This window comes from Haplochromis burtoni, unplaced genomic scaffold (genome assembly GCF_018398535.1).
Source record: "Haplochromis burtoni strain Fernald_Lab_line unplaced genomic scaffold, NCSU_Asbu1 Contig_183, whole genome shotgun sequence".
NCBI classification, from domain to species: domain Eukaryota; kingdom Metazoa; phylum Chordata; class Actinopteri; order Cichliformes; family Cichlidae; genus Haplochromis; species Haplochromis burtoni.
The window spans coordinates 1,140,589-1,167,726 of record NW_024582544.1 but is presented as its reverse complement, the minus strand read 5'-3'; the positions used below and the strand labels follow the sequence as shown (position 1 = coordinate 1,167,726).

General features: G+C 41.1%; 2 protein-coding genes across 5 annotated transcripts in view; one reads left to right on the top strand and one right to left on the bottom strand.

Moving 5' to 3' along the window:
• Nucleotides 1–34: 34 nt before the first annotated feature.
• Nucleotides 35–11,615, top strand: LOC102306659 (dynein axonemal heavy chain 12). 3 transcript variants are annotated; one of them, XM_005938884.2, is made up of 14 exons: nucleotides 35–1,946; nucleotides 2,092–2,152; nucleotides 3,997–4,175; nucleotides 4,500–4,546; nucleotides 5,429–5,563; nucleotides 5,650–5,808; nucleotides 5,921–6,166; nucleotides 6,311–6,482; nucleotides 7,362–7,467; nucleotides 7,730–7,909; nucleotides 8,334–8,462; nucleotides 8,550–8,678; nucleotides 10,101–10,254; nucleotides 10,341–11,615. In XM_005938884.2, exons 3-14 carry the CDS (start codon nucleotides 4,036–4,038, stop codon nucleotides 10,517–10,519), a joined length of 1,776 nt encoding a protein of 591 aa, XP_005938946.1. In that variant the 5' UTR covers nucleotides 35–1,946; nucleotides 2,092–2,152; nucleotides 3,997–4,035; the 3' UTR covers nucleotides 10,520–11,615. The 3 variants fall into 3 exon arrangements, with proteins under 3 accessions (XP_005938946.1, XP_005938945.1, XP_005938947.1); XM_005938883.2 differs by having other exon boundaries at nucleotides 4,497–4,546; XM_005938885.2 differs by lacking the exon at nucleotides 10,341–11,615 and having other exon boundaries at nucleotides 4,497–4,546; nucleotides 10,096–10,215.
• Nucleotides 11,616–12,369: 754 nt separating this feature from the next.
• ip6k1 (inositol hexakisphosphate kinase 1) overlaps nucleotides 12,370–27,138 on the bottom strand; it is a 38,439-nt gene continuing 23,670 nt past the window's right edge. For both annotated transcript variants that reach the window (XM_005938887.3, XM_005938886.3), the window contains exons 3-9: nucleotides 25,862–26,007; nucleotides 25,455–25,581; nucleotides 21,004–21,244; nucleotides 20,524–20,705; nucleotides 18,808–18,983; nucleotides 18,149–18,382; nucleotides 12,370–18,014 (exon numbers count right to left, since the gene is read on the bottom strand). In XM_005938887.3, the coding sequence (XP_005938949.1) occupies nucleotides 17,535–18,014; nucleotides 18,149–18,382; nucleotides 18,808–18,983; nucleotides 20,524–20,705; nucleotides 21,004–21,244; nucleotides 25,455–25,581; nucleotides 25,862–25,978 (1,557 nt within the window). In that variant the 5' untranslated portion in view covers nucleotides 25,979–26,007 and the 3' untranslated portion in view covers nucleotides 12,370–17,534. The remainder of the gene's footprint in view (nucleotides 18,015–18,148; nucleotides 18,383–18,807; nucleotides 18,984–20,523; nucleotides 20,706–21,003; nucleotides 21,245–25,454; nucleotides 25,582–25,861; nucleotides 26,008–27,138) is intronic.

The window sequence follows — 27,138 nt, the reverse complement described above, 5'->3', positions numbered from 1 at the left end:
AATCATGCAAACTGTTTTTGCTTGAATTTCAGGTTAAACTACATCAATATTACCAGAAACTGGCTTACGTTTAACATTTAATTCAGGCCAATTATGTCAGTCTTTTCTGTATATATCCTCAAAATAAGGACTTCAAGTAATTTTGTAAGATCTCATTAATGTGAACAGTAGCAAAAACAAGTTTCACATGAACATATTTTTGCGGTTTGGTCGTCATTTTGCACTCACCCTTTCATGTGACGTAAATAATTTAAAATATGTGGGCGACTCAACATACAGTCATTAAGTACAGGGCTGGGATAATATAAAGATTCTGACACTGATTTTGAATGTAGACACAGTTATACCTGATCTCAGATCATAAGCTGGGTCATAATACTGTGGATCAAAAATAAGTGAAGACATACAGACCTGCCGTTGATGTAAAAAGAACATGTTTTTGGGTTATACTGAGCAAAGTCTTCCAGTGGTTTATCCCCCAAAAGGAGCTTTTGAGTTCAGCAGAAGAAGAAAAAAATCTAAAAGTGCTGCACGTTTCACAAAATGATGGCATTTTGTGGCCCAACCTGTGTTATTATTATTTTTAAGTTTTAAACAGGTTTCCAGTTACTTTGGTACTACGAGTGTTACACAATTAATACAAACAAATCAAAGATATTTTAAGAAGTGAATTTAAAAATAAAAACTACACTTAAAGGTACTTGTTCTTTTAAAAATGGTATAAAAGCTGTTTCTATGACTTAATTTCCAAGGAGATAAACTAAAGCTGTATCTGTGCTGTCTGTGGTTTTAGTCTGATACCACTTTGTAACAGCAGATGCTGCAGTGAGTCTGTCATTTTTATTTAAGGAGGTCATTAAAAACACGTTCATTGATGGTGGTGCCCTGGAGAAATGAAATACCTCTTGAGAGAACGAGCTTCAAGCTAAAACAAATTTTTAAAAAAAGAAATGCCTAACAGTAACAGCTCATAACGTCTCAGTAAACACGGTGAAACGCTGCCCTCTGGTGGAAAAAGTTTGAATTACATTTTGCACTGATTAAAATAAATAAAAGTCACATCATGACACCAAGTCGTTTAAACTTCATGGATAACAAGTTGGATCCAGAAACCATTTTGAATCCATGACCACCGCTCTCTCCTTGTCCCTCCTGACTGCTTTGTCTAGTTTTGCTTTATGCTTGCGTCCTTGGCACTAATAGTGTGAGGTGGTGCCTGCAGGCTAGTCCAGCTCCTCCAGTGCCATCAGAAGGTTTACTCTGTCTTCCAGCTGAGTTTTAAGAGTGTGGAGGAGTTACAAGGAGAGCCGGACAGGGCCATAGAAGGTCATCAGCCCAGCAGTGGGACCGGTATCTGCTCCTTTGTGCCAGGTCCGAAAGCAGGAGCACTGCCAGAGCCCTACAAACTGACCTCCAGCTGACAACCTTTAGTGAGGTCTGTGCTCACAGCTCAGCGTCGTGAAGCTCGCCCGGCAGGTCCACAGCTGGAGTCCTGCCACAGTACCAGATATTTGCTCTAAACAATTTGAAGAACACAGCTTAGAACATTTTCTTTAAAAAAAATAAAAAAAGGCAAATCTGAGGTGTGTGTTGGGCTTTTTTAAACTGGGATAATTTGATAACAAAATTCAGGCAAACTCTGATGATTGTGTCAACGCTTTCTTTTTTAATTCTAAATTGTCAACAAAATCAGGCAGACGAGCTGACAATGAGAAGCAGACACCAAACAGACTGGAGGGTGGAGGTGTGTCAGGGTAAACAGCTCTAACCACCCTGCAGTGTCACGCTGTCTGTCTACAGCAGGTAAATATAGTAACTGGTGTCAGATCCCTGTCCTCTCAGCCAGAGTGTTGTAGCTGCACAGAGGAAACATGACAGGCCCTGAGCCTGAGCTTTGCAGGATTGTCACACATGTGAGACGTCTCTGATGCAGATGTGTTAATCTGGTGAGTAAATCGCATGTGTGTATTTGGAGTCATGCTGTATGAACATATATTGTTGAAGGACACAGAAGCTGTGGAGCTTTGTCGAGAGAACCCGTGTGGACATAAAGCTCTGGTTTCACAGACCTCCTCCTTCTCCTTCTGCCAGCTTTCAGCAACAACAACTTTGAATCTGCAGGGACTCAGCCAACCCAACACCAAAGCACAAGGTAAAGGAAACAGGTGACATCTGATCTGTCAGCTCACAAACCTACAATGAGATGATGGTTTTACTTTAAAGTTTTAAACTGGTCTGGTGAACTCAGGCCTCCTGTCTCCTGAACATCTTGCTTCACGCAGTAGTACACACTCAGTTCCAGGCTGTTGTTTCAACTCTTGGCTCTCTATGATGTCACAAAGAGCGGGCATCCTTAATATGCTCATCGCAGACACCTCAGCCCTCGTTCACCTGCTGTGGCTTTTAAACGTAACATTAATGAGGGGCAGCCAATCAGTAGAAACTTGGCTTAAAAGTGGGAAGAGCTAAAACAACTTGTTTCAGTCAGGTGATGACTGGAGGGGATGCACTAAGGCCAAGAAAAGGCTAAACAAAGATTATTTTGATCTGTGAGTGGAGTCCAGAAATAACAATGTGTCTGAAAATGAGCATAATGTGTTGAGTAGCACCAATTTTCAGCTCTCAGGTGACTCCGAAACAAACAAATAAAAAGGAAGGAAATCTGTGTTCCTGAGGACACAGAGGATTATTTTGAACTTTCAAGAACTTCCAGGAATAAAAACACAGACCTGGAACAATCACTCCACAGCACTTCCTGCTGCTTTTTGTTCTGAGTATTTTTCTTAGATAAGAACCTTTAATTTTAGACCACATCAGTGGTCCCAGCTTGTAGCTTTATGACTATAATGTTTTTTCTCCCATATTTTAACACTTTAGTCACTGAAACTCTGAATATTTTTTCTTGGAATATTAGCCTCCACAGCTCCAATATTATTTTCTTTTACCTGCAATGACCTCCAAAAAATTCCATTGTATCACGTCATTGAATCTCAGTACTCCTGGGCTCAGGCATATTTTTGCCTTTTACGAACAAAAAACAAAAACTGGGACTAACACAGGGTGAAGACAATAATAAAACATAAGACATTTAGCTGTGCCTCAGGTGGTAGAGTGGGTCATCTACCAATTGGAAGGTCAGTGGTTCAGTGGTTCCTCCAGCTGTGTACCAAAGTGTCCCTGTATAAGATGCTGAACCCTAAGTTGCCCTGATGCATTAATCAGACAATTAGAAAGCACTCAGGCATAGATAAAAGTGCTGTATGATCGGATGAATGAGCGCTCCAGTAAAAAGTGCATTGAGTGCTCCGCTGAGTAGAACGGTACTATATAAATACTATAAATTCCATTTAGCTCACAGACAGACAAAAGCAGGATTCTCAGAAGACAAAATCAATAATTAAACTGAACCTTGAGGCCAAACAAAACAAGAAAAATGAAAGGGAAAGCTGAGTTAAAACAACTTTTTGTGGAGAAAAACTCCAGATCAGCCACAGCAGTCGTACCATAAAATCACTGAGATTTATCAGTTTCTCCTTGTGCTGCCACATGCTGCATGAATAAGCAAGCATACAGCTGTTGCTGATAAACAGAAAGGTGAGTGTATGTGAAAGGTTAACACTGTGAAAAAGCTTTAGTTTGACAGTAGACAGATGGATGACCTTCAATAAAAGGTCCACAGCTTGAATCGAATCTTGTATGTTTTAAATGTAAATGATGATTGATTATTTTTTATTATTTTACAAAATCAAAGAGCAAAGTGTTTGCTTCTAAATTTCTTGCACTGGTTTCACAGATTAAGTAATCTGATTAAGTTCTCAGAAAAGTAAGCTAGATCCAAGGTCTGTTTAGAGCCATGGCCACAGGCTCGTCTGTCTGGAATGACCTGTGTAGGTTTCTTTCCATTAATATGAACATATGACCTCTTTAATTCAGCAGCCCGGTTTCAACATCAGGAAGTAGAAATTGACTAAATTCTGACCCGATTTAAATACGCAGGATTCACCTGGTCTGACCGCGATCATTTATTCTGGCATCATGGAGCTTGATCGGTTCGGCATTCACGATGAGGATGATGAAGATGATGCAGCCACTCAGTACATGATTGAACAGAGTCTGCTGGAGAGCAACAAGCAGAAGGAGATGCACAGAAACGCCACAACGCGGGAGGACAGGAGGTCAGTCCAGCAGATACCTGGAAAAATCAGATGTTTGCCATGTTTTAAGGAACTTGTTGTGCTCATATTCAGCTTCAGTTTTTTATTTTTGGAATCCTTAATATGCATGATTCACTCTTTAAAATAATACTGAACCATTGTGTAGCTCAGTTTGCTTTCTGTTTGAAACAAATTTGTTTAAGCAGCTTTCTTGTGATTGATATGTGGCCATATTCAAGATCTGCTCTCTTTGACATCACATAGCGCCAGTAAAAGAAAAAACAGATGGAAACTGAGTGTGGTGGGGTTTTTGTTTTGTTTTGTTCTGTCTTTTCTTTCCAGCAGCTCAGAATCTGCAGACATCAGCAAGATCTTCACTGCTATTAGACAAGGTGAGACAAGATGAACACTTCTGATTTTATTGTTAAATAATAAAAAATAAGCTAAAGCTTTGTTTTCTTTTTCAGAACTGGAATAAGAAAAATACTTTGACATAATGCAGTCTAGCATGTGACTGCTTGAACAACATCAGTGAGCTTAGTTCTTATGCTAAGAATTTGCATCTTCTTCCCTGGCACATAAAAAAAAACATGTGCCACCTCCTCTCCTCACCTCCTGCCTACAGGCCATCACCACTTGGATGACGCTCAATCAGCCCAGTCACAATAAAAGTCAAGTTATTCTCATTAGCTCTGAGGTTTCACTTTCCAACATACACCCTTTTGTTGTCTGTATGGATTGTTGTCAGGTCCATATTTCCCATAATGTTAAAAGTCTCTGAATCATCTTGTCTGCTGATCATTTTACACCTAACCATCCTATCCAGCTTCATGGACTCCCCATTCCCCAACATACCAAGTATCCACCTTTCAGTGATTTGGTTCCTGCATATCTTCATCTTTCTGTTTCCTACGCTCAGCTTCAGCTCTTCTCCTGACTCCTCCTTCTTGCTTCAGACCCAACACAACCTTCTGCACATTGTCTTTAGAACTTATTACCACTTATTACTTATTACCACTTACCATCTGTTTTTAATCATTTCTCCTGTATTTTAAACCTGTTTTAATACTGTCCTTGTTGTTAATTTGGTGCTGCAGATGACTTTGAGTGCTTTAAAGGCACCAGCATTGTTGTTTTGTTCTTCTTCTTCATTTTTCTTTCTATGAGGACATATATTTGTTGAACCACAGTATGCTTCACATAAAACAACAAAAAGTGGTTCTGATGTTTACATGCTGCAGACTGAGACTCTGTATGAATGTCCATCCCTGCAGGTAATGAGAAGCTCCTGAAGGATCTGTGTGTCAGACAGAAAGAGAGCTTTTCACTGGCAGACAGCAGAGGCTGGACGCCTCTCCACGAAGCAGCATCTCAGAGCAACCAGAGCATCCTGGAGCTCACGTACAAAGGTTTGTGTCGGCTTCAGTGTATCTGTGCAGATGTGTGGTAAGTGATGATGGCCTTTATTTAAACTAATCTGTCACCTGTTTTCCAGCTTCAGGCCCAGACTCAGTGAAGTGTTGCACGCTGCGAGGTCAGACTCCACTCTTCCTCGCAGTAGAACATGGTCTTATAGAAAATGCCTCCTTCCTCCTCAAACATGGAGCCAGCCCAGACATCCAGGATGACAACCAGGACTCGCCGCTATTTGTGGGTAAGATGCATGGCATTTCCAGACTTCAATACTAATATCTGACACCGATTCAGACATTAACTCACAGCTTTTTCTGTGATGTTTGTTGTTGTCCGATTCTGCCTGTCTGCAGCGATCCGCTTAGACCGCCTTGACTTGGTGAAGCTGCTGCTCCTGCGTGGCTCCAACGTGCACCAGGAGGGTTGCCATGGCCGTCGGCCCCTCCACGAGGCCTCACGGTTGGGCAGAATGGAGATGGTAAAGGTGCTGCTGGAGGCCGGAGCGAGGCCCGACCCCCGCAGCCACTATGGCCTCACGCCGCTGGCTCTAGCAGCTCAGGAAGGTCACCTAGAGGTGGTGCAGATTCTGCTGAAGAAAGGTGATAGAAGCTTCAACTACATAATGGTCCATTAGATGCTGGAAAGTCACTGTCAGAGTTAGATTCAGCCGAGAAAGAAACTAATCTTGGGTTAAAGAGAAGAAAACACACCATGGCTTTAAAAGCATGTTGCTTGTCCTGCAGGTGCTGACGTCTTCTCTCAGGCACAGGACGAGGCATCCATCATGTATGAAGCATCAGCGTCTGGTAATCCAGCCGTCATCAGCCTCCTGCTGGAATATGGTGCCGATGCCAACGTTGCCAAACACACGGGACACATGCCAATCCACCGTGTCGCTCACAGAGGACACCTGGAGTAAGTGTTCAAATGTCTTCTGAAAACATTTAATAAAGCATGCATTTATGATTATTTAAGCAAAAAACATCTCAGGGTTTCCACATTACAAAGAAATGCTGCTATAAATTATCATAGAAACCACACCTAAGATATAAATCCTTAAAACTATAGAAAAAGCACTGTCACCTCATTGTCTCATAATTGAAAAAACTAAAATAATTATTAATTCACAGAAAAACAAAAACAAGAAACACAGGAAAGTAGAACCAAACTCACATGAGACAAAAGACTATCAAAATAAGACAGGAAATAACACAGAGACAAGACTGGAGGGACAGAATGGGAACACCTAAGGGGGTTATCAAAAACATATTATCAACTGAAGCAATCAGGCAGCTAAAGGAACAGAAACGGGATCAACACAAACCCCAGGAATGTAAACAGAACACCATAAACAGAAGACTAAATAACACAGGATACAGAACCAAAATACAAGATTATGAAAAATACAAAACAAGACAATCCATAAACATCCCCAAAACTCATAAACCATGGGTCCAAGACCCAAGGGGGTAGTCTTATTTTACTCAGACTGAAGGTTAATGCAGTCATCAGCAACGGTCAGAGAACAGAACAAAAGGCATCCAACATCTAAAGAAGAACTCTTCTTCATATCAAATTCTGACTTTCAAGCTCATTGGAGTTGTACGAACAGAGTGTTTTACCATATTTGCATGTGTGTTTAGACATGTTTCAGTAAATCGCTGCACCTGTTTCCCATTTTAGCAGGTTATGGTAAAGAAGTGAGCGGTGGCTCAAGTCTTTTGCACACTATTTGAACTCGGCAAATAAATCAAAAAGCATGAAAAATGTGTATCTTTGTGTGTTTGCTGTCAGAGCTCTGCAACTACTGCTTCCTGTCACCTCTATGAGGGACATAAATGACAGTGGGATGAGTCCCCTTCACTCAGCTGCTGCAGGAGGACACACAAACTGCATCAAGGTGTGTGTGTGTGTGTTTATGGGTGTTTCTATAATCAATAAAAGTAGGTGTAAACAGCATGTGTTTGTTGCTCTACCATTTATATAGAGAGATTTCTCCTAAATGAGGGATTGTTGGTGACAATATAACAAAGCAACTTCATTTCATAGTGTGAAAAGTCTGGGTCTGTTGGGGCTAAATCATCATGTTAGAATGACTTCTTTTTATTACTCGTGCAAAAGTTCCCAGTTTAGATGTTCCCTCATCTTCAAACTCCTATCAGGTATTGCTGGACGCAGGGTACGACCCCAACTACATGCTCCACCCCTGGGTTCGCCGCAGCTACGATGATGAGAGGAAGTCAGCTCTCTTCTTTGCCGTCTCTAATAATGATATGCCGTCAGCAAAATTGCTGCTGGAGGCCGGAGCCATGACCAACCAGGACCCGGTCAAATGTCTGCAGGTACAAATGCAAGCACAGGTGCTGATCTCAGGGGTGGGGTGGGGGGCATGTGCCCTCCACATGCTTTTTTCTCAAATTAAAACATCAAAGAATACCAGCAGAATACCAGCGTGTGTTTATCATGTGGTTTCTTTACATTAGAAAAGGCATTTCCATCATAAATTTATGCAGAAAATGAACACATTTGCCAGAAATTTATGACACTGACTATCTGAGGATTAAAATTTCCTCCTGGGATGACACCCAGATATCTCACCTAATGTTCTTCCCTAATATGCAAGTAAAACCTCAGCTCGTGGATGTGGGCGTGGCTTCCTTAAAGGTTTGGTACAATGTCCTGAGCTGGGTGGTTGAATCTGGGTCTGTTCATCAGGAAAAAAAAACAATACCACTGTTTATGATTCAGCGTTCTGTTTTTTTTTAGGTTGCACTGCGCATGGGCAACTATGAGTTGATGGACCTGTTGCTGCAGTTCGGAGCCAACGTCAACTATTACGCCAGGATAAACACGACTCACTTCCCGTCAGCGCTGCAGTACGCTTTCAAAGACGAGGTGAGCCGCCGTCTTTATTCAGTACATCTCTACTGCAGATTCAACAGCTTCACTCATGTTATTGTGTTTTCATGTCATGTGTGTCAGGTGATTCTCAGGATGCTGTGTAACTATGGTTACAATGTGGAGCGCTGCTTTGACTGTCCCTATGGAAACAAACCCCACATCCCTGAAGACTATGAGGGATGGAGCGACAGCGTGATCAAAGACACCATGGTAATATAAAAGGTGACAAGTGGCTGTACATAAAACATGGAAGTAAAACCTGCATGTTTCTCTAGGTGAGCCAAGATATTTAAAAATCTCACCAACAAAATAGTCCTATGATCAGTCGAAGTCATCACCAGTGTTAAATGAGATAAAGGTTTCTGACACAACTTCACCTACTAGTTGTGAGAAGTTTATACACACATCATGGGAATGAATGCCATGGTAATTTCAAGCTTTTCATGATTTCTTTGAACTGTTGTTTTTCCAGGGTGGAATGATTGTACGGCATAAGTCTTTAATGACTTGCACAAGTTTGAATTCATTTTGGATTTTCTCTTATCCACACAGGGTCGAAGTGCACATACAGATTTGAAACTTAATGTTAACCCATTTCATCCATCCCAAAACCATTACTGTCCTTTTGGAAGACTCAATTATGTCCAAGTTTCAACCATCTAGCTCTGTATTAGAGATGGAGTTGAAGAGTGTGAAAGTATTTTTCCCTCTTTATTATTCTGTCCAACAGTCCCAAACCATAAAACCTTTCTCCACAAGGTATTTAGCTTGTCCATGTGGGTAGATACAAATTTCAGTTGAGCTTGAAAGTGTCAATTTTGGCGCAGGGGTTTCTTTCTTGGTTGACAACCTGTCAGCCCATAATTATTTAAAACTCACTTCACTGTGGTCAGTCACGCTAATGTTCTAGCAGTTTTCAGTTCATGGCAGTCTTGAGCCCAGGTGGGCAGCTTGTGTAGGGGAGAGCAGTGTACCATGACTTATGAGATGAATCATCAATTTGAAAATCATGAACACATTTAATGATGACTATTTAAATGACCATGATTTTTACAATCTACAGTAGTTAGTTAACACAATAAAACAAGTCTTTGAGCTTTTCATGTATTTTAAAACTGTTTTTTTTAGAGACCTGGAATGTAAATGTGCCTGTCTCTAAGCTACTTTGGTCAAGTTTTGTTAAATGAGCTCTAGACTAAATAAAAGAGACGTGACACTTTTCTCTAAAAGGACAGACATTTTAAGGTATATTTTAAAGTATACCCCACACATGTCGTTTTTAAGTGCTGTCTGCAATATATTGCTGATGACCTAAGGCAATAGGCTAAAACGCATGTCAATCAATAAAGTTGTTCTTTATACTACAAGCTGCTGGAACTTCAGCCTCTTTATCATCAGTGAAAACTCCAACCCCAAGCAACTACTAGGTCTATATGTAGATTTTTTCTTTGTTTAATTGTTCTCCAAGGACACATAAAACGATCAGGAACATGGTACTTTCCACAAAAAGCCAAATTTTCCTTTCTCCAGATCACAGGTTTAAGGTAATCATGACTCAGACTCAGAAGGCAAACCTTCTCCGTTTGTTTTCAGTGATAAAATAAAAGCTCTTCCGTTTGTCCGTCAGCGCAGTTCTGCGAGGTGATCACAGTTTCCTGGCTGAAACACCTGTCGGGCCACGTGGTTCGTGTCCTGTTGGACTACGTGGATCACGTGACCATGTGCTCCAAACTGAAGGCGGTTCTGATGGAGCAGAAGCAGTGGCCGGACATCTGCAGACTGCAAGGTGACTGAAATTAGATGTTGTCTCTTAGCTCAGAGGGAAAATCCTGAACTCACCGATGACCTTCACTTCCTCCGCTGCTCTCTCAGAAAACACCCGCTGCCTGCAGCATCTCTGCCGCCTGCGAATCCGCCGGAGCCTCGGCCGCCTCCGTCTCCGGTCCCAGGTCTTCATGAGCTTCGTGCCGCTGCCGGAGCGGCTGAAGGACTACATCCTGTACCGGGAGTACAACCTGCTGCGGGGCCGGTGGGGCGGCAATCCGGGCTGATAATTTAGAGGCTAAAAGAGGAGCGTGTTAGGCTGACATACAAATGTGTATATTTTTATTTCACAAAGAAAATGGGGGGAAATTAAGGAGCATGCAAAACATGTGTTTTTGGTAGCGTTCGCAAGACAGCTCGAAAAGATAGATTGATTGAAGGTCAAAGGCAACAATTAGGAAATGATACTGGTGTATTCTTAATATGACGTGTCACCTTTGACCTCTGACCTCACTCTTACATTTCACATCTGCCTTTTTTTCACCTTGACTCTAAAATGTGTTTTAAGAGAAAAAGTGAGTCTAGTTAGTTACAAATATAATGCAGAATAATATTATATAATAAGCTCGAGTTGTTCATGACAAGTCATTTACAAATCAATACAATCATCCATTACCAACTGATGCATAATGTTTTGTTTAATCATTTACATTTAAAAACAACAAACAAACTGAAGATGTAGAACATACTATACTATTCCCTTAAAAGTAAATACTGCCCCGAGAGCCAACTGTGCGAATATGTTATTGTACACATGCACATTTTTAAAATAAAACAAAACATTTGCAGATTTAAAAATACAAATAATAAAAAAAATTAATGTTTTCTACATCAAAGAAACAATAATGTATTATTAAGTCATTTTATAATTATTGTATTTAAGTTTACGTTAGAAAAAAATCAAGCACCATCTTGTTTTTGTAAGGTTATTTATTTTGGAAAACAACACGTGGTATCTGCTAAAGAAAGGTGTGATGCGGGTCCCCATTTCTTTACTGATGCTACACAGGTGTACAGTAAGGTTAGAGATCTGTAGGCTATTGTATTGATAAAACAGCAGTTTCCACAGTGTTTTTAATTAGTTTTAATATTTTTGAATATCCAAATAATGTGCGGGACTATACAAACACATTACCACATGTCCTGGATATTTACGTTATAATAGCCCGTCAATATAAGATTACATGTTTTATACACATATTGCTTCAGATTGTTAAGTGTAAATGTATAAAATGTGATGTAACAGTATAAAATTGATGTCAGTATTCAACATGGTGATTTATGACAATGACAGCAAAAATAAACATAATAATGCTGCAATTTGAAAATCTGGTGAAATAAACTGAGTCAGAGATTATATTTTGAAAGGTTTGAGAAAAGACTTGATAAAAACTTTCCATAGCGGTCTGAGGTTGGCTGAAGGACCTTATGTAACAGCAGATGTGGAGTAGAGGTGACAGGATGTCTCAGAGGTCACAGAGACCAGCACCTGGGATAACCCCTGCTGAGGTGCTTTGGTGAGAAAAGTCTCTCACTTCAGTTAAGAGATTTTTTTCCCCCGCTTTTTTTGGAAATTCTATGTCACACCAGGAAAAAAAAAAAAAGTCTCATCTAAAGACTGCTGCTGAGTTTGAAGCATCAACACAGGTTTAACTGTAGAAGTTTGGCTGCACAGCTTCTGGACCTGAGAAGTTAAGACAAAGTACCCTAAAACTAAAGCTGTATTATGTTTAATGGCCAGCAGACTTTCCAGCAATCAGTGTAAGTTTCAAGTTTAAAACTTGATTAACACAAAATGATGTTTATTGAATAAATAATGGTATCATCCGGAGTAAAATTGCCTTAAAGCGGGATAAATTATTTTGGCCCATTCTCTGTAAACCCTGCAGATAAGAAGTTTCTGAAATACTGTCTAGCATCAATAACTATACCATGTTCAAAATCATTTACATCACCTTCAGTGGGTAGTCTGGAGCATGTCTACATGCCTCTGGCTGGTTAGCGGCTAAACAGGTGTACCTAATTAAGTATGTAAATGGAGAAATCTTGCTTTCAGTTGTGGTACATTTGTTTTTTCGGGGAGAGGGTCTCTGATGTTTGCAGAATTTGAAGGTTTCTGTCGTTTCTCCATTTCATGCCTTCTTACCCGCTCTGCCCTTCTGCCTGTGACCTGAAAATCTATCTCAAGTACATGATTTTAAAGCAAGTTTTAGCTTCTAAAGTGCACCAACAGAAGACGCACAGGTGCATCTTTTGCTGGAGTGTTTTTACCCTCCATGTTTATAAGAGTAGTGGCACAGTTGGAATGTACAAAGCATGATGAAAGGAGGACTCTTACCCTGCATTTTATTCTACTTACAAATTTAATTAAAAGCAGGGCTAAATATAAGAGTTATATAGGAACATTGTTGCACTCACACACTGTAGTTGGGCTGCACTAAACACCATTATTTGACATAATTTTAAAAAGAGCTTCAAAGTAAGGAATTCGCTTCACTAGGACAATTAAAGGAAACTCCAAGTGTTGTAGCAAGGTGTTAGGCCTTACTGTAGTTGTGGAGATTTTTCCTTTAATTTGTCAATTTTGTGTGTAAGACAGACAGAATATTGCTTTTCAGCCTGCCCAATTCTCTATTTTCCATGACTATCAACAGACTCAGCCACTAAAGCTTTTCATTAAATCCCCACTTTTGATTGTTTTTCTTTTTTGGGTCTCATTTATTTAAAGCACCTGTTGCCTCAACCCCTGTTTTCTTTTTACTCTTCCTCCCCTGCTTTCAAGTCCAGGCGGAGGAAATAAGATTTGAGAGGATGAATTGTGGATAAACTGTGACTGGAGGGCATTAAAGTGTGTTTGTTTAGTTGGATCCTGGTCCCAAATGCCCAGAGGTGATTTTTTTCCTTGATTGTTCACTCTGAACTCAGACACTGGATGACATGAGTGAGTCTTTACTTTACTGAGTCTTTTAATTCTGTCACACCGCCCCCCCACCCCTCCCCGACTGTGCTTTCAAGAATCACAACACAAGCCCAAAAGCTTCTGGAAAGATTTAATCTCACTTAGTTTCACTGTTCTAAACAAACAGTCAGGACGATGGCAGAGGCAGAGAATGCTGCTAAACAAGTCCGATCAATCACTGAGGCTAATATCCATGATGAAATCTCATGATCTGAGAGGACGCGTGGACCCATCGCCCCTTGAGACTCAGAGACGACTGGAACGAGGGCGGTCTGATGTGGTGGTGAAAACAGACTCAAACAGGAGGGCGTTAATGTGCATGCAGTTCTTCACCAGCTCCCTTAACATGAAGTGAAACAAACCAAAGATGGCTCTGACGCTCACACACACACACACACACCTGAGTGTCCCACAAACAGCTCAGGAGCTCAGCGAGCCGACTCAAGTCTGAAATCTGGTAAATAAATCAGACTTCAGCTGGCTCCAAAAACACTGTTAACAATGCTCCCAACGTCTCTCACACACACACACACACACACACACACACACACACACACACACACACACACACACAATGTCTCAGAGTCACTAAATTTCTTTAAACTTTTATACATTGAGAGGGGGTGGGGGAGCCATGTAAAAGACAAGAACATGTACCCACAGATTTTAGGTAAAGGCAGGATAAAAAAATAAATTATCACCTTCATAAACCAAAAATACAATATTCATATTTGCGCTCTCTCTCTCTCTCTCTCTCTCTTTCCAGCTCCTGGGGTTAAGTTCCTGTGGCTGTCCAGCAGGGGGCAGTGCTGCATCAAGCCCAGCCTCAGGTACCAGTTGGAGAGACATAAATGGACAAATACAATTGGCTATCGGTAGCCCAATCAGAGGGAATATATATATATATATATTATTTTTGAGACAGAGCTGGGTGATAATTCAGTGTTTTCATCTATAAAAATATTTTTTATAGAATAAAAGCTTCAAAAATAAAAGTTGAAAAAAAAAAAAGAGCTCAATGAACATGAATTTAATACTTCTGTGTGATTTTGCCTGTTTTCTGTGTTATGAAATACAGAAGGGTGACAAATTAAAGGACAACCTCACCAAATCTCACTCACCAGATCTTGTAGGTGTGCATATTTTTCCTTTTATCTGTCACTCATCTGTGTATAATATATGCTGAATATGGTTATTCAGCCACACCACCCAGCCCTAACTTAAAGAATTAGGCTGTTGTTATTCTTTATTTTTCATTATTGTCAACAAATTAGCGAGATTTGTGAAGTTTCTCTTTTTAGAGCAACCAAGCCCATGAGCATTCGTTTTTTATTTTGCTTTAGCATGTTCAGGCCATCTTAAGTGTTATGTGTTATGAGTAGAAGTTCAAGTCTTGACCCCTTACACACAAGACTTGACCCTGTGGGGACATCATTTTAGGCAATCAAAAGGTCGTAGGTTCGTATTTAAAACATCAATGAAAAGTTCTTAAAATAAGGAATCAGCAACCCCATCATCTGAGGAAGCTCAAGAATAGCCACTAAACTACTACTATTCCCACATTTACTATGTTTTTAAGGGGAAGCGTGCAGACACTTGAGTTTCTTCTAAATGTTATTAATGTAACTGGTGTAAACAGCGCTCTTGCTGGGGACGACTCATTTCTAGCTGTAGCTGCAAGGGTGTCAAACATGCAGCCCAGAGGCCAGAACAAGCCCGCCAGAAGGCGCAATCTACCCCAATTTTACTGTTTTTCCATTGAAACGATAAATAAATCATCTACTCCTGGAGTTCTGATGACATGATGTCTGGAAAGTGAAAAATATGTTGTTTTGTTTATAAAAAAAATAAAATCTCTAAAACTTTTTTGTGTAAAGAAATCAAATTTTAAAACCAAAAATCACTAAAACATCTCATCTGTTGTCAGAATTGACTTCTTTTGCACTTAAAAAAAGGGGGGGGGGGCTGCAGAAGTGTCTTAAATGTATGGTCTAAACAGTCTGGCCCCAGTTGAGATCAAACTGGGCATTATGTGACCCATGAACTAAAATGAGTTTGACACACCTGCTGTTGTGAGTATCTACAGGATAAGGAAGGTGTGTCTCAGTGTTTTGGGTATTTTTTTCATGACATTTGTTGACAATAATAAATTAAGAATACAGATCTGAAGCACCCTTTCAGACACTCACAGACGGAGCGAAAGTCCTGTATGTGACTTTCTTAGCGCTCAACAGAATAACTTAAACAGCTCTGACATGTAGAGGTCTCAGTTTATATAATGTAGTAAGGTTAAAGAGGGCCAGGAACAGCTTTCTCAGCAGTGCTCACAGATGCACAGAGACGCTGCTCTTATGGAAGACGGCAGTTCAAAGTGCGATTACACTGCTCACAATACTGGGTTTTTCTATGATGCAGTAAACATTGTGTTGTACTTTTAGCTCTCGCCATCATTCTAGAGGGAGTGTTGTAAAGAAACCGTGAGGAACACTCATGTTAAAGCGACACGTGTCTGAAAGGGGCTCAAGCATCACCAACACCAGATTTGGAAAAGTGACACTTATGCTTCCAATAACCCCGAGGATGATTTCACAGGACACCGACTACTCGTGTTTTTCCTGATTCAATCTCCAAAAAAACAAAAACAAAACAAAAATTAAAAGAAAAACAAAAAAATGGCCATACAACATTTTGAAATGCATCTATGCTCTCTCCCTGAAGCCTACTTCTATGTCTCTTTTATTTGGGGGGGAGTTTGCCATCTATTGCTTTCACAGATTCTTGGGTGTTTTTCTGAGCATGAGTTCTGTTCACCTGTCTAGATTTGGTTTCTGTAGAGAAAGAGTGAGGACAAAAAGGTGATGGGAGGTCAGGGAGTGAGGGAAAAAATGTGTTCAGTGGGAGGTCTGTGGGATTCAGCTGATTGACCAATCAGACAGGACGCTGTGTCCTGGGACGCTGTCAAAAAGCTCCAAAGACAACTGTTCCCAGGATGTGTGTCTGTGAGCGTGTGTGTCCCTCTATCTTTGTGAGGACATCCTTCACATTTTGTTATGGTTAAAGAGCAACTGGTTTATTATTTCACTGTGCAGAACGTGTGAGAAGGCAGTTTCAAAACTGAAAGGAGGAAAGAGGAACGTTTCTCGTGTTCAGGGGTGTCAAACATCTGTTCCGCACAGAGGATGGACTGCCGTTTAGCTCCAAAATCCTCTACATATGAAGGTTGTGTGTTTAAAAAATACTGTTAAACTGTAATGCAAATGTAATGTCAAGAAAGACGAAAAACTGATACACACTGTTTAAATTGGACTTATTGTTTAGCTGTAAATGCACGCTTTGAAAAATGTGAGATCAAACTGGGTTGTGCGAACTAAAATGAGTTTGATGCTCCTGCTCTAGTTTCCAGATTTGTACCAAAGGACATTAAGTACTCCGCTCTGATCTGGTTTTACCTGTTGCCCCTTTTTTGTTTTTCAAACTAGTTCACTTACAGATTTTAGGCGAACACAGAGAAACCGTCCTCTTCCAACTATGCACACTCATCATTCTGAAAGTGATGGTAAAATAAACAAAGCTCTATTCAGACTGGACTGTTCTGTAATTTGAATCTTTCCCAGAAAGACGTTCCTGTATTTTAAAGTGGATCTCATCCACAACTTCATTCCTTTTAACTTATTTTTAGCCTCCTGAATGACTGAAATGAGAGACATGTTCCTGCTGACAGAAACTTGTGAATGTCTTAAATCTCTCCATCAGGAGAAAGCTCAGGAGGTGCTCCACCACATCCTGTAATTTCAGAATGATTAAAATGGTGCCCAGAAAGACAAAAGTTACTTTAAAGATGAGCATGGCGACTACAGGGTTGTCATTTAGCTGTGGTTACGTTCAGGGAATGCATTATGTCAAAGGTCCTCACAAGAATAGAAGCACAAGCTGTGAGTGTATCTGTTGGTTCTCCGTATCATCTTTAATTGGCAGCCATTTTGGCTCCAATGTCCCACTTCCCTGCAGTTGCACGGCAATGTCCTGGAGAATCATGTTCCATATTTACAGCCGATTGTTGCTGGAAACACGGCTAGACAAACTGCACTGACAGCACAACCTGAACTATCTCACAACCAGCTGTGTGTGTGCATATATGTGTGTGTGTGTGCGTGCATGCGTGTCTGTCTATGTGTGTGTGTCTATCTTTGTGAGGACCAGTTATACTTTGGGTGTGAGGCTGGTCCGCACTGTGAGACAAACCTTCTCAGGTCCTCACAAAGATACAGAAGTGAGTGATGGAGCTACAGGTTGTCCTCCCGCAGGCTTTCCAGGATCTGGACAAGGCTCTCCAGTCCAAACATGTAGCCCCTGTCTGGCCCATCATGTACGGCTGTGTCGCCGCGGAAACCCTTGAAGGTGGAGTGGGCGAAGTCGATCATGCGAACGTCCACCAAGGGGGGCTGCTGGGGCAGGGGAGCGGGAGAGGGGAAGGAACCTAAACTGGGAGCCGAGGAGGTGGATTCTGGATGAGGATGAGGCGATGGGGGGCGTGGGAGGAAGGAGTGGCAGTCTGACTTAGGGGGCGGGGCTTGTGTGGGAGGATGAGGGGAAGGTGATGGGGAGGCCGGAGCCATCAGTCCAGACCCCTGAGAGGGCAGGGATCCTGTGTCTGGCTTCTGGCTCATGTCCGTTTCACAGGGTGCATCGGGGGCCGGGCCACAGTGGGACTCTGTGGGTGACACGGAGGTCTTCGGTTGCCAGACAGAGGAACTCTCGGGTTCCTACAGACGAAAAAAAAAAAAAAAAAAAAAAAAAAAAATCGGGTCAAACAAAGGGAATCAGTTGGAATCAGAACACTTCCAAAATCAAAAAAAATTTAGAAGTATAAAAATAGTTATTTCAACATCAGGCGCACCTTTCCCTCATAGATGATGAGCAGCGAGGAAGAGTAGAAGCGATAGGATGCCTGCCTCTCCAGCACCGCTTTCAGGGTGCGAAGCTTATCCAGGATTGGCTCAAAGAGGTCCCGCCTCAAGCCCTTTCCGTTGTGCAGGTACTGGTAGAGGGCCTGGCGGAAGCCTTCGATCGACAGGCCGCGGCCGTAGTACTTGTTCCTGCACAGGTAGTGACCGGTGTTCAGCTGGTACACCTGCAGGGACAGGTGGGCAACAGCTCAGTACAACGCGAGTCTGGATTAGATATTAACAGATGTTCCCTCTGATTCAATTTAATCATTATAGCTGGAAAAATATGCATACAACCATTTCTAATGTTTATTTACATATTTATTCCTTTCCCTCTAAATATTTCCACTAATTCGTGAAATTGTTAATATCATGATTATTATTAGTAGGACAATGAGAACTAGTGCTCTTTGTTGTCCTAATAACAGCAGACACGTGAGCTTATCTTGCAGAGGTGGTAGCAGATTGCGATGATATTGCACCCGCTTCTCCTGCAGCATTCGGTTTGTTGCGGGATCAAACAATAAACTAGTGTGTGTTTATCTTTTTGTTCAGGCCCCTGATGGACCACTGTTCTCATGTGTTCAGTGGTGCAAGTCATCCTTTGTACCTGCATGCCACACACTCTGACTCCCAGCGTCGCTGAGGTGCTTTGTTCGCATTTCCTTATCTGCCTGGCTGCCTTCTCCTCCGAGGCGTCGTCTCCGTGCTGTCGGGTGCCCATCTTCAGGTCCAGGATGCAGGGGTAAGAGAAGTGGTGCACCACGTTCTCTAACAACAGGAACTCTGGTTAAAAAGCTGCAGTTAAGGAGCCAACTGTCCTTGACCTCCACCCTTTTTTATGTTTGATCTCTTGTGCAAAAAGATCAAACAACTACTAAATCAAAAAAAAACCTAAATGTATGCAAACAAAATACTGTGCACAAACTCAACTGAAAGTTAACGTCAGTGGGATATGACTGACATTAAGAACCCACCCAGGAAGGGAGAGATTTCCTCTCCTTTCAATCTTGATTTTTCTTCTCCCCAACAGCGCCATTAATGATTAAAACTAAAACAAAGGCCTTCTGAAAACCTCACTCTTAACAAAAGAAAAGCCTGTCACACTTAAAGATGACAGGCCTGGGCGCTGATCATTTTGGTTATGCGAGTGCTGTTTGTGTCTGTACAGTAAATATGGAGAACCTCTGAGGTGACAGCAGCGTGCTGAATCTGCTTTGACAGAAGACAGATGGAGCTTGTTGAGGACAGAGTGTGTGCTGCTCATTCACTCCCCTCAGCGCTAATATCCAGACAGCTGCAGGCTGCTCTCTTTGAAGCTGCAGATCAAAACATGACCTCTAACCTGATAACCTCCAGCCCTCCTCTTTATTCCCACTCTGGTCTGCACAGACTCTCTCTCACATTTACATTCGGCGCTTCCCATTATCTGATGGCCCACAGCTGGTCATTTGTTGTGTGTCATTGTCCCTTTTCTTCTTTTCTACAATGTCTCTGATACATGAAGATGTAAAAAAACAAAAGTAAATCAGCATTTTAAAAATAAAAACAAAACAATAGGTAACAGGCAAAAAAGGTATTTGTGTAGAATGAATAGGTCACGTTCTCCATGTTTAACCAATCACCATCAAGACCCATCTGGGTAATTTTCAGGGATGCTAGGAAGTACTTCCTCTGGCAGACCTCTAAATCATGAGAAAGGTGCCTTTAAAAGCGTGACAATGTTATTCACTTCACCAATCAGTGTTTTTAATATGCTGTGATTGGTTAAATGTACCTTAAGGTACATTTATTAGCTTTTTTATCACCACTTAAATGTCAAGTAGTGCTTCCCACCTGTTGGTTTGACCACCCTGGATGGCCAGAAAAAACAACACTAGAAGAGTTTGGGTCACTGGGAGAAAATACGACATGAAATGAAACTTGAATGAAGTTGAATGAACATGAACATCAGTTTTCAGTTTTCATACCTGACCTCTGCTTCAATAAAACCTATTGTGGATCACAAATAACTGATAAAACTGCAAAAGCTATCATATCCAAAGAGTATGTTTGAGTTAGTAATGATGAGATGTAGAATGAGACATTTCATACATCCAACTTAAAAATAAACTATGCAGGCATCGATCATATGAAAAACTAACATACGGTATTTTGTCTTAATATAATTTTTTGTAATTTTTGTACACTGGTTTATTCCTATTTCCTATGATCATCTTTGAAAACTAGGGCCAATTACAATTTAATATAATGTCTTAATACACAGATCAGCAGGATAAACAGCAGGACCCTTGGTTACATGGTCAACACTTTTGGGGAAGGATACTGAAGAGCTTTCTGTCCTTGGACTCAGATCTCATGCGGCTGAGCTGCTGTTTGTGGCAGCGAAGGCTCCAGGGATTGTGGCTGATCTTCTCTGACGTCAAACCGCTGTTCCAGTCCAGCATCTGAAAGGGAACATCTGAGAGGACCTTTGGGTCGAGTCTCGGGCTCTTCAGCTCTGCCAGACTGCAGAGAGGAGAAAGAGGAGGAGAGGGGATCGTTAAAAGCACTGCAGGTGACCCTCTGCTCTGACTGCTGCATCTACTGTGGGTTTCAAGGGTATGTTATAAATGTGACCACTGGACTGTTTGATGCCAAATGACCCAATATAAATATAAACTACAAGTTTTCTTGTTATCTGCCTTCAGCTTCTCTCCTTTGTCGTCAAATTTATGACATAGATCAATAAAATATTTTCACACGAACCGTCCTACATCAAGTGAAATCAGTCCACGAGTTCATTGTCTCCTCGAGTATATCTTACTTATCCGAGGTCTCTGTGTCGTGCGCCTCCCTCCGATCGGGCCGCTCCTCCTTGTGTTCAGAGGTGGATGAGGAGCGATGCAGGCTGCGGCGGGAGTGTTTCCTCCTCGGCTGCTCCCTCTCTGGGGGGTCACGCTCCTCATGCTCGCCGGCTCCTCCCTCCATGTTGCTCTCCACATAGGGGTAGGCCACCAGGTTGATGTAACCGTCAGAGTCACCTTCAAAGCACACCAGCACCACACCTGAGAGGACGGAGCCAAACACAGAAAGGATGTTGGGAATTATTAAAAACATTTCAGAGCAGAAGAGAAAAAACAGACTACTGAAATACTCTGAAATGCCAAAGCAGAAACATTGCATTTTTAAAGGTCAGTATTTTTCGTACCAGCGACCCACAGAAGAGTCAAGCTGAGTCCAAAACAGATCCAGTTTTATTATTTTGTATGTATTTTTGTTTTTATTTTTTATTAATCTGTCAGAGAGATTTTATTAATCTCTCCATGATGTCATAAAAACCCAGGAGTAGAAAACGTCCTCAGGAGCATTTAGAGCAGTCTAAAACCTGAACTTTTGGCTCACAGGGATTTATTGTACATACAATAATGTCAGTATTTGAAACATTGGTAAAGTTTAATGTCAATATCTATCTATCCATCTATCAAAAAAAACCCCATATGCATCAAGATGTACAGAGTGCTTCTAAAATTTGATTAAACAACGATTTATGGATAAAATAAGCAGACAGTAATGTTTTTTGTATAACAGATGTACGTTTGAACATCTGTTATATTTAGCTTTATAAACAGACCAGAGCATGTCATCCCTGCCAAGCCAGACATTCAACATCATCCATCTTAGTCCTAATTTAATTTACCTGTCAGTTTGCTCATCAGTGGAGAAGCAAACCCCAAATATGAATTTCAAACTTCCCTCAACAGCACAGAGCGAGTTCTCCATCCTCAGAAAACTTCACCTCCTCCTTACCCGCATCATAAGAAGTAATTTGATTTGACGGTGCCAAGCTGCGGCGGATGAAACAACCTTGACAGATACAGAAAGTCGTGCCTGGGCAGCTGTCCGTCTGTCTGCTGTTATTTAATCAGCAGGACAATGGGTAGTGGGCAGACATCCAGAGATAAATTTAGACTCCTTACGGAGCACACTTGTCATGGCACTGGGAGCCAGAACACCAGCAGGGTGGACTAGTGGGAGTACAAGCCTCCGATCAACTGCAGTACAGAACCCTTGGAATACGTCCATCGTATCTCTTGTAAAGGAGCCAAGTGTGGCAGAGACGTGGATAACCGCAACAAGAAAAATTTGCAGAAATCTGTGGCATGGTTGTCCTGCCACTCCGCCCACAGAGCCAATCAGCAGCAGATGAAGCAGGAATGTGTTCAGTCCATGATGGCCAGAGACAAACACCGTCAGAGCCATCATGAAATCACACACTGGTTTGGTAAATCTCATTTTCAAGCATTGAGATAAGCATTTTCACTGATGCCGTTTTAGTGTTTTCAAACCAGATGTGACAAGTGAAGGGCGAGTCTGAATGTGAAACCACATGCTCAGTGGCTAATGAGTAGTCAATCACAAGTCACAAGCCAACTGACCGGATTATGTTCACACCATAAACAAATGTCTATGAAGATTGTTTGACACTGGACAGTGACCACTTTCTCCAAAGGCCCGTTCTGGTCTGCACATGAGTCCGACTAACACGTTCACACCTGCACAAGCAGACCACATCAAGAGGGTGAACAAACCTGAGCTCAATTTAAACAGACTAAATGCCACAGGAGTGAAGAGTGGAACATTCTCTTTATAATGTTGGTGCCTTATTTTTGGCCTGAGAGTAAGTCTTTTCTAAGGCATTCATATATTTGGTGTCTAAGAGAGTGTGAGTGCATGGCCTGCAGTCTAAAAAGTTTCTAAAAACTGCACGCAACTAGTGCCAAAAAACACAAAACAAAAAAAAAACAAAGGCTACAGATGCGACTTAATAGTTTTAGGGGCTTATGTCTGTTAAAACAAAAAAAGACAAATCACTGCAGTTTAAAAGAACACCTTTTCCAAAGCAGGAAATGCTTGGATGATGTCTCAATTAATAAGAGAATAGTATATAATCTGACCTGACTATGAGCTCAAACCTGCTAAGAGTCAGTAAGCAGTGCTCAACTGAGACGCTGCTGTTTAGTCTCGTCTGCCTTCCTTTTGGCAGACATTTTGATATCACAGAAATGAAACTAATGCTTCATACTGAAGCCTATGTTTCATTTGCGTTTTAGTGGTCTTTGACATTTGCTTGGGTCTGTTACTACAGCAAAATCAAGTAGAAACAGTCAGACTCTATGCCGGGTGACGATGAGCAGAGCAGCTAAAGCTCTCCTCTTCCATTAAACATCCGTACTTCCTTCCTTCTTTCCTGTCAGTCTGCCTCTCCATTCACCACCAAACATTAGAAAATAAGGAATATAGAGCATGAGTGTTTGATGCTGAACCATTGAGGGTTTAGCTCCCCTAAAAGAGACCTCACTGCTGTGAAATCAATAAAATTCAACTGTCTTTTACTACTGGCTTATTCAGGCTAACAGGAGGTTCGGGAAATGTCACAAAGACATTAAAAGACCTTTTCAGACCTCTTTGATGAGTTTTAAGAGTGCACACAGTTTTGCAGGGTACTGACTGCTAATACAGGGACTTATTTTAGATTTCCCAACTACAAACAGCAGTGCCTTACCCAAAACCTTACAGCTAGTGGTGTAGTGGTGCGGGAACTTTCAACGAGATTTTGTGCTTCTACACGCTTGTCTTTGAAACCTATAAACAATCTGCCATAGTTAATGTGACTTTACATTCACTCCATTTAATAATACAGTGCTTTCATTTTCTTTCACCACAGCAGCTTGTTAACTGATCTCATTAACTGATACCCTCATGCTGCTGTCATTGTTCGCTTCTCTCTCTATGTCTATGTTCAGGTCCACTGTATTTTGGATCCTGTACAGTTAGCATTCGGTGGGATGTGGCTACGCCTGGTTGCCTTTGGGATCGAGTATCAAGCAGGTTTTCCATGATTCGTTTATAGATATGACACAAAAAGATGTTTTCAAGATTAGAGTTTTATTGGCCCACAAAAGATAGGCAAACTAATTTAAATTAGTCGAAACTAAAGCTGTAAAATAAATGTAGTGGAGAACACTATAAGTCCCCCTTCTAAATTTGCTTTTGTGTTGTGCAGGTATCACTATAACAGAGAGAGAGCAAGAGAGAGCAGTGTAACTGAATACAACTAGTTTAAGTTTTTTCTTTATAGCTTTGTTGCTGTGGATCAGAGCAGCTGGAAAAAGAGTTTTTATATTTATACTTGCTGATCAGGTTACTGGAGAGAGGCCTCTAACCGGCTTTTAATCCTTTAAGTTTTTAACTCTTTCTTCCATGACGACGACAACATCACTTTACCTTTAATGATGAGTTTTGACACATCAGTATATATCAATAAAGATGTGCCGACCATGGGAACAGTTTCTGGGTTTTTCCAAAGGTACAAAGGCACAGACTAACCTCACCAACGTTTGATGCACACCCAGTCATTTTGTTTTATAAGCAGGCCTGAAATATGACAAAAACCTCCCACTTCATAAAAGAGGTTCAAGGGTTACTCTTCATTACTGTCAAGAGGTAAAGAGATAATAACATTTACAGCAGCAAGCACTGTTATTGTTGCTCTGAGAAAAATGTTTGTTTGTTTTGTTTTTGTTTTGTTTTTTTACCCCGGGTCGTGAGGTAGCAGCCTTGAATTTGCTGGGTGTGTCAGAGAAAAGAGGCTCCACCATTCCCATAAACTACAGGCTTTTCTCATTTCTGTAAATTGTTCCTCCTCATGTGCTCCAACCTACAACCAGAACACAATACACCATGATGACGGATGTCCTAATTCCTAAAAGCAGGGGAGGCCGGCTGGAGGAACAAAAAAAATTGAAAAGACACAGATGATCTGCCCTTCACTGTTTCTGTGTGAGGTTTATTATTGTGTTACATTGGAAATTGTTATGAATTTAATTAAATGTGGCCCTAAATATAAACATGTCACGCACACTGTCTGATATCATAAAGTCCTCGCCATCTCCGACAGGAGAGGACTAAGACCCAAAGAGAAACGCGATACGACAGCTGCTATGTTATCAACCAGTTATTTGCACATAAGCACTCTCTTGAGTCAGTTTGCTTAACAAAACTGATTGCTCGCTGAATAGGCAAACAGCCAGACAATTAATTTACTCATTTTATTTATTTATTTTTTTTAAACTGGCCATTGTTTATGTCAGTTACTGCCTGCATTTAAGCACATCCTATAATGGAGCTGTAGAAGTACATCTGACTATAAACCAACAACTCCAGCTATCTCCCGCCTGCTGCTCTGGTACCTGACATCAGTGAGCAGTCACCGACCTTTATACTCTGGAGTGAACTCTTTCATCTCAGGAGGCAGGGACTCGTAGAAGCGCTGCTCTCTGCTGATGAGAGGCTTACACACCGTGTGGTCATCATAACGCATCATACTGGTGTGACCGCCCACCTGAAAACACAAACACATGCAGAACACATACATAAAAAGAGCTAACAGGCAAAACAAAAAGCTAAATGTCTTAACAAAGAGACGATATTTACAACTGCTGCCTCTTTACAAGAATATTAAAAAAATATATTATTATACCACAATTATACCAGTAAGTGCTTTAAATTTACATGTAGTATGAACAACCTCTTAATATTTATGTTTCTGAATGTTTGGCAGTTTTCCTAATGCAAACATTCCTTTTTTAGATAAAGACTTTTCACCCACTGTTAGCACTCACCTGGTGTATAAAAGGCTCCAGTGGAACGCCTCCTGCTCGTGGTCGTAGTGAAGCCCCTCCCCCTGTGCCCGCCCCCTGTAGCTTGCTGTCCATGTTGTTGGTGTGAGGGAGGCACATGGCTCCTGGCGGACGCACCGCGCCTCCTCCTGTAGATAAGAGGGAGATTTAACCATGAGGAAACAGCCGAAAAGTCCTGAATTCCTGCTGTAGTTTCAATACTGATAAAGCGAATTAATTTATCTTTGGAGTAATAAAGTTTAATATTGCACTATATTGAATACTGAACTCCACATTTTTAAAAAAGTCATATTTTGCATATAAAAATGAGTTCCTTGTGATTTTTTCAGGACTGTCTCAGTAAAACCTAAAATGAAACTGCTTTGTGGAAAATCTGTACTTCATGTCCATCAGTTTGTACAAGTTTTTACATGTTTCATTAAGTCTACTGCTTTTGGTATACCGAGGAATTCCTGACTCAGAATTAGCCTTCAGAGGTGACTCCACATAACAGTAAATGCAACTGTGTTATTTGACAGAAGCTTTGTAATTGGTGACTTACAAAGCAAACATCCTACATGATAAAACTCATGCAGTTTTCTTTGGCAGGGAAGATGTTTCACTACCAGTATTTTACACAAGTAATAGGGTAAAAATATACATCTGCATAGTTGCATTTAAAATTACGAAGTTAAGTTTTAGAGTCATTCTTGTCAGCCAAAACCTTTCATAATTTTCTCACCTGGATGGGCCTTTTAATAACTGGCATCTGGCAAACTGGCCGTTTATGAGCTTATTAATTTTATTTTGTGGGGTGACCAGAACAACATCAACAAAAAAAACAAACAAACCATTCTCTTATAGTGTGCATTGTTACAGCATGTCCTTTCACCCTCTGTGGGAAGCCTGTCTCCCCTCTTAGAAAGCTGACAGATCGAAAGTGAGGTAACATTAGTTAATTACATAACAAGCGCAAACCTCTAAAGAGCTGACTATGAACCATTAGTTTAACTCTGAACAACACACTTTAGCCTCAGCTGTCTCTGGGCTGTGAGTTTACACGTGAATATAGCCAAGACTTGAAGTGACAGGAAATTTCAGTCAGACAACCTCTTTGTTATAAAATCTGTGTGTTATCTGTCCATGAAGCCAGATAACACACACCAATTAGTTAAACTGAAGGAATGTCTTAAAGACATAAAGACCTGGATGGCCGCTAACTTTCTGCTTCTTAATTCAGATAAAACTGAGGTTATTGTACTCGGCCCTGAAAAGCCTAG